General features: G+C 53.2%; 1 protein-coding gene across 8 annotated transcripts in view; it reads right to left on the bottom strand.

The window, feature by feature from the left end:
- LOC135109880 (ecotropic viral integration site 5 ortholog-like) overlaps positions 1-7,500 on the bottom strand; it is an 89,701-nt gene that overhangs the window by 54,786 nt on the left and 27,415 nt on the right. For 2 of the 8 annotated variants that reach the window (XM_064021696.1, XM_064021702.1), the window contains one exon: positions 491-901. In XM_064021696.1, coding sequence (XP_063877766.1) covers positions 491-630 — 140 coding nt within the window. In that variant the 5' untranslated portion in view covers positions 631-901. Of the gene's footprint in view, positions 1-490; positions 902-2,180; positions 2,399-2,578; positions 3,007-3,237; positions 3,411-7,500 lie in introns of those variants that run through there. The other 6 variants (XM_064021701.1, XM_064021705.1, XM_064021704.1 and 3 more) reach the window with 6 other exon arrangements.

The raw sequence follows: 7,500 nt of genomic DNA, 5'->3' as shown, positions 1-7,500 counted from the left end.
AGTTCTTTTCTTCCCTTCATTTTATTTCTCTATATATTTTTATTTATTTTTTTTTCGTATTTATTTACTTGATCAGAATATTGTAATGGTCAAATTTTACATAAATTTTACACCTTTTGTTCCCTTTTGATTCGTTCTTTTGACGTCACAACCTGCACACACACACACACACACACACACACACACACACACACACACACACACACACACACACACACACGAATATTTTTTTCACATGGCAATAAATGCATAAGATTGTCATACTGTGTGTGTGTGTGTGTGTGTGTGTGTGTGTTAAGGAGCTGGGAGATAAAGCTGAAGAGACTGCCAGCTTATTTGGAGCTCAAGAGGGTGCACGTGTGTGTGTGTGGGCGTGTGGGTGGTAGGGCTGATATCGGTGTGTGTGTGTGTGTGTGTGTGTGTGTGTGTGTGTGTGTGTGTGTGTGTGTGTGTGTGTGTGTGTGTGTGTGTGTGCAGGGGCGCCACCCACCTGTTGGCCTCCTCCAGCGCCGCCAGCAGCTTGAGGTCGTCGGCGGAGGGGTCAGGCTTGTTGGCGAGGGTGGCGGCGGCCTCATTGTTGTTGTTGAGCGCGTTGTTGTTGTGTTGCAGGGCCACCTCGGAGGCGCTCATGGCGGCGGCCAGGTCGTCGGGCGAGGGCGGGCCCCCGACGCTGGAGTACGAGCTTCTCCTGGAGGAACAGAAGCTGGAGGCGGAGCTCTTTCTGGAGGAGCCAATGCTGGAAGAGGAGCTCTTCCTCGAAAGGCTGATGCTTGAAGCCGAGCTCTTCCTCGAGGAGCAGAAGCTGGAGGCGGAGCTCTTCCTGCTGCTGGCGAGGCTGCTGGCGGAGCTGATCCCGCTGTCGGACGCTGCCCCGGCGGAGTCCTCGCTCTCGCCCTCACATCTGCAGAGACAGAGAGCCACACTATTACTGCACGTCCTGCCTGCCGGGGGCTGCTGCCCCCTGCCCCTCCTAAAGCCATCACAGGTAACAAGCTCACTTGCTCCCCCTCCTTCCTGATACCACGCTCCGCTCCCCTCTCTCTATCTCACTCCCCTTCCCTTCCCTTCCCTTCCCTTCCCTTCCCTTCTCACCACTCTTGTATATCTCTTGCCGTCCCATTCCCTCGGATTCCTCTTACCCTGCCAGCCTCTCCCTCGCCTTCCCTTGCCACAGCACGGCAGAGGCAGTCCACCTGAAATGGCCCTGCCGAGGCGTTGCTGGGAGGAGGCAGGATGGATGGAGGGTGGGAGGCAGGGTGGAGGGAAGGAGGGAGGCAGGGTGGAGGGAAGGAGGGAGGCAGGGTGGAGGGAAGGAGGGAGGCAGAGTGGAGGGAGAGTGGAGGAGGAAGGCACATCTGAGCTCCAGTTTCCTTCCCTCATCCTGCCACCCCTCTCCTCCCCAACCCTCCACCCCCACTACTGGTTCGCACGGCACACACCCACCTGCCCCGCCCCGCCCTGCCCCGCTCCGCCCCTGCCCCACCCCAGAGTCACGTTACCACGGTATAATCACTTAAGTGATATATAATGTGCAGGAGGTGACCGCGCCCCGCCCTGGCAGTCACGGGGGCGGGGCGGGGCGCGGCGGGGCGTGTCTCTCCTCGCCGGCGGGAGCACAAGCCTCAACCCATTCATGAATAATGCACGAGTAAGGTGACGGCGTGGCCGCCGACACCTGACACCCGACACCCGACACCCGCCGCTGCCGCTGCCGCCGCCGCCGCCGCCGCAGGTCTCGCCGGGTGTCGCAGGGTGTCGGGTGGCGAGCAGCGGCACGACCTGACCCGAGGCACGCGTGGGTCATGGCGAGGGTCAGCAGGTCCAGCGGTCGTGATGTAACAGGTGGCGTGTCACGGTGTGTGGTGCATGATGGTGCATGATAGTGCAAGGCTGTGGTGGTGGTGGTGGTGGTGATGGTGGTGGTGGTGGTGGTGGTGGTGGTGGTGGTGGTGGTGGTGGTGCATGCTCATGGTGATAATGGCGCTGAACAGTGGTGATGGTAATGGCGTGGTGGCAGCGGTAATGGTGGTGTTGGTGGAGGTGTGGGCGTGGATGGGCGTGGTGGGGTGAGGGTGCACAAGCCAGGCAGGCGGCAGGTGGTGGTGGTGGTGGTGGTGGTGGTGGTGGTGGTGGTGGTGGTGATGGTGGTGGTGGTGGTGGTGCAAGGGCGAGAAACCTACTCCAGGTTACTATTTTCATCGATCGTGCGGCAGGTGGTGGAGGCCCTCAGGAGGAGGCGCGTCACCCTGGACGCGGGCGGCCCGAACTCCCTGGGGCGGCGAGGCCACGGTGTTTCCTGAGGTCCCGACGGGTCTGGCTCTGGCTCCGCCTCGGGGGCCCCGCCGCGCCCCACACACTGCAGCAGCATCACACTGAGGTGCCGGGCGGCGGCCACCACCCGCGGCCCTCCGCCCTCCCGAAGCGATCAGCTGGCGGCCGCGCTCCGCCCCCCGCCACCGAGCATCACCCTCCCGCGGGGGTGCGCGGGCCGCCCCGCGCCGCACACACAGGGCGCCGCGAGAACAACACACACAACGCGGCGCCACGGAACCAACACACAAGGGCACACAACACCTACCAGAGCCCAGGCTCTCGCCGCCGCCGCTTCACGCAACGCGCCGCGGCCCTGGGCCAGCAAGCCTGGGCCGCTGCTGCAGGTGGCGGGCCCGGCAGCGGCGGTGGTGACGCAGCTCCACGCCGCGGATGATCACAGCATCACAACACACACGTCACAGCTGCTGCTGCTATTGGTGCTGCTAGTGCTGCTGCTGGTGGTGCTGCTGGTGCTGCTGGTGCCCCGGCGGCCGCCCCTGTGGTCCTCGGGCCCCGCGGCCGCTGCTGGGACACACACTGGCCAGCGCCGCGACGCCACGCACAGAACACACCAACGAGTCCGCACAGCGACTCCCCGTCCTCAGGCTTCCAGAACTGACTGTTCCAGGGCTGGAGCCTCCAGCCACCCGAGCCGCTGCCTCCTGCTCAGTGCGACGCGCGCCCCCCGCAGCCCCACAGCCCCCTCCTCTCAGACGTGCCCGCCGTGCCCGGGCCCTGCTGCTCTGCTGCCCCAAACAAGGCCAGGGGCTCGGGGCAAGCACATGCTGTGATGGCACTGTCCTGCTGATAGCAGTGGGTCGTCTCAGAGGCACAGCCGCCCCCTGCCCTCCCCCTCACCCTGCTCCCCCCAAAAGACGTCCCCGTCAACAGCCCACACCTGCCTGCCGCAGCCCTGACACTCACACTTTCTTATCAGATGCACTAAAGACTAATACTGATATAATACTGTCATGATGCCGAGCGCGGGCTGGTGGATGGCATCGCAGCTCTGGCACCGCGGCCACGCAGGCGCCGCGCCCCCACGCCCGGTCGATGGCGCCGCGTCCCGATCGCCTGTCGGAACTGTCGGCCCCGGTTTCGACCTCAGCCACTCGTTAATGAGCCTCTCCAACTACCTGCCGCGGCCCCGGCCACCAACATCCCCTGCCCCCACCCCCCCCTGCTGCTGCTCGTTCCCACGTCCACCAGCGGCTAAACGTGCCAGGGGCCAGGCCTCGCCTCGGCCACCACTGCCACGACGCCTCCCTCCGCGGGGGAGCACGGGAGGCTGGAGGGGGCGTCTCGTTCATCTCCCACCACCACCACCACCACAGCCACATCACCGCCACCACTACCACCACCACCACCACCACCACAACCCAAACGTCCCCAAAGTTTAAACACACACTCCCCATAACATACCCGATTTCACTCCCATTCTCCAATATCCACCCACACTCCCCGCCCCCCAACCCTTCCCTCCCCAACACCCCCACCCACCACTAAGACCAGCGCACCCTCCGTCAGCAGGAAAAAAAACAATAATAGCAATTTTCATCTGTCAGCTTCCACACTATTGGAAAACAAAGACGGGACTGACGGGAGGAGGAGGAGCAGGAGGAGGAGGAGCAAGAGGAGGAGGAGCAGGAGGAGGAGGAGGAATAGGGGTGTTGAAATGCATCTTAGAGAGAGAGAGAGAGAGAGAGAGAGAGAGAGAGAGAGAGAGAGAGAGAGAGAGAGAGAGAGAGAGAGTGTGCTCATACTCGTATACCTGTGATTTAATATTTCTCTCTCTCTCTCTCTCTCTCTCTCTCTCTCTCTCTCTCTCTCTCTCTCTCTCTCTCTCTCTCTCTCTCTCCTACTCTCGGGTTCTGAGGAGAAAATAAGACTCGTAACACAAAGAGAACGCCTCACACACACACACACACACACACACACACACACACACACACACACACACACACACACACACACACTTTTCCGCCGCTCGTCTGATTACTCGCGATAAGTAACGGGAAAAGTATCTATAATTACTATGCAAACAACAATGGAAATAAAATGAATAAAAATTAATATTACTGCGCCCAATAATTATTTATGTACTTTGGTGAGGAGTGTTATTATTATTATTATTATTATTATTATTATTATTATTATTATTATTATTATTATTATTGTTGTTATTATAAGTAGAAGTAGTCATTGTAGTAGTAGTAGTAGTAGTAGTAGTAGTAGTAGTAGTAGTAGTAGTAGTAGTAGTAGTAGTAGTAGTAGTAGTAGTAGTAGTAGTAGTAGTTGCTGTTGTTTTAATTATTATAGGGGAAAATTGGTATCATATTTCCTCTCTCTCTCTCTCTCTCTCTCTCTCTCTCTCTCTCTCTCTCTCTCTCTCTCTCTCTCTCTCTCTCTCTCTCTAGGGACACACTACGTTGAGAGGGAAATTAGTGCAAATTATCTCCTTTTCCCCTCCTCCTCCTCCTCCTCCTCCTCCTCCTCCTCCTCCTCCTAAAATATCTCTCTCAATTCCTCCCATTCCCCCTTCATCTCCCCGTTCACCTCCCTTCACTTTTACCTATTCCAGTGTGTGTGTGTGTGTGTGTGTGTGTGTGTGTGTGTGTGTGTGTGTGTGTGTGTGTGTGTGTGTGTGTGTGTGTGTGTGTGTGTGTGTGTGTGTGTGTGTGTGTGTGTGTGTGTGTAAGAGAAAGGGAGTCAGGTACTTGCAGAGTAAACAGGTGAGAGAGAGAGAGAGAGAGAGAGAGAGAGAGAGAGAGAGAGAGAGAGAGAGAGAGAGAGAGAGAGAGAGAGAGAGAGAGAGAGAGAGAGAGAGAGAATGTGTCTGTGGGTGTTGACTGACCACCGCTCCCCTTTAGCTGGCCAGAGAGAGAGAGAGAGAGAGAGAGAGAGAGAGAGAGAGAGAGAGAGAGAGAGAGAGAGAGAGAGAGAGAGAGAGAGAGAGAGAGAGAGAGAGAGAGAGAGAGAGAGAGACACGATCTTTACCTGACCAAAGGAGAAACACAAAATTTCATGAGGTGAAAGAACGAGTGAGGAGGAGGAGGAGGAGGAGGAGGAGGAGGAGGAGGAGGAGGAGGAGGAGGAGGAGGAGGAGGAGGAGACAAGAATCATTTAATCTTTCCACCAAACTCTAAGGAAGCGAATGACGAAATATGAGAGAGAGAGAGAGAGAGAGAGAGAGAGAGAGAGAGAGAGAGAGAGAGAGAGAGAGAGAGAGAGAGAGAGAAATTTCCTGAATTCTAAAAACACATTATTGTCGCACGCTACGAGATACACAAACTCTCTCTCTCTCTCTCTCTCTCTCTCTCTCTCTCTCTCTCTCTCTCTCTCTCTCTCTCTCTCTCTCTCTCTGATCCAACAAGGGGAACGCTTCTCATAAATATCACCTCCTCCTCCTCTTCCTCTTCCTCCCTTCCTCCTCCTCCTTTATAATTCCCACCACTGCAGAATCGTAATCTTTAAAGCACCAACGAAATCGCATCATTTACAAAGCACCAATTAACGAGTCATTTACAAAGGACTACATAAACATCATTTCCTGATCAAACAAGCATCATTTAAAATACATCAGCCAACAGTCATTTAGAAAACATCAGGCAATCATCATTTACAAAGTACTAAGCCACGACTCATTTACAAAGGACTAACAGACTGGTTTAGAGAATACCTTGCAAATATCGTTTATTCATGAGTAATTAATATATATGTAATTTGCAAATGGCTGACCTATTCATTTACAAAGGACATGCAAATTTCCTTTCTTTATTTATTTTCTATCATTTTTATTTCTTCTTTCTTTTTCTTCTCTATTTAGTAAGGTTCATTTACAAAGGACATTATATAACCTCTTTAAGTCCTTTGCATTGATTTTCTTTTCCAGTATTTTCTTTTTTTTCCTTTTTCCTTCTAAATTTTGCGAGTTTCATTATGGTTCATTTACAAAGGACAATATAACCTCAATTTTCTTTTCCTTTAATGTATTTTCTTTTCTTTTTTCCTCTCCTTTTTTTTTTCCTTCTAAATTTTGTGAGTTTCATTAGGAGTCATTTACAAAGGACATATTTTTCCATTCACTCCTTTATCCTACATTTTCTCTCCCTTTAATCTTCCTCCTTCCCCTTCCCCTTCCCCCTCACCTCTCCTTTCCTCCCTACATTTATCACTGTACGAGTCATTTACAAAGGACATAATCTAACCTAATCATTTACCTTTTCCTCTTTTATCTTCACCTTCATTCCCTCCCTCTCTCTCTCATCCCCCCTTCTCTCTCTCTCTCTCCCTTTCTCTCCTTTAGTCACTTCCATTACGAGTCATTTACAAAGGATTCATCACAACTGCCCCTTTACATCATGACCTCGCTTCGTAATTTCCTGGCGGCGGGTCATCAGGTCACGTTCACAGGTCACTAATCAGCCTTTAACAGGTCACCTCCTCTCCCCCTCCTCCTCCTCCTCCTCCTCCTCCTCCTCCTATGTGATTCTTCCTTCCCCTCTTTCCCTTCCTCCTCTCCCCTGTCGATTTTGCGAGGAAGGGAAGGAAGGGGGAGAGAGAGAGAGAGAGAGAGAGAGAGAGAGAGAGAGAGAGAGAGAGAGAGAGAGAGAGAGAGAGAGAGAGAGAGAGAGAGAAAGTCTACATGGATGAATGAATGGATGGCTCTCTCTCTCTCTCTCTCTCTCTCTCTCTCTCTCTCTCTCTCTCTCTCTCTCTCTCTCTCTCTCTCTCTCTCTCTCTCTGACAAACAAACAAACAAATAAACAAACATCTACACACACACACACACACACACACACACACACACACACACACACACACACACACACACACACACACACACACACATACACACAACTAACGCAAGAGAAAGGAAAGAGAAGAAAATTAAATAAAGAATAAACAAGAACAGAATAAAAGAACATGGGAGAACAGGTGTCAGGAGCAGGGTCACACGGATGAGGGCAAGGGGTCACGGAGGTCAGGGGTCACAGATCAAGAGGTCACGGGTGAAGGCACAGGTGAGAGAATTGGTATTTATGAAGGGGGAACTGAAGTGAATAAATAGGGATGAGAAAAATGAATAAAGAGAGAGAGAAGGAGAAAGGAGAGAGATGATGATGACGATGATGATGATGATGATGATGATGATGATGATGATGATGATGATGAGTGAACGTGAAA

The sequence above is a fragment of the Scylla paramamosain genome, chromosome 19 (assembly GCF_035594125.1).
Source record: "Scylla paramamosain isolate STU-SP2022 chromosome 19, ASM3559412v1, whole genome shotgun sequence".
Lineage (NCBI taxonomy): Eukaryota > Metazoa > Arthropoda > Malacostraca > Decapoda > Portunidae > Scylla > Scylla paramamosain.
This window is presented reverse-complemented; position numbering and strand designations above follow the sequence as displayed.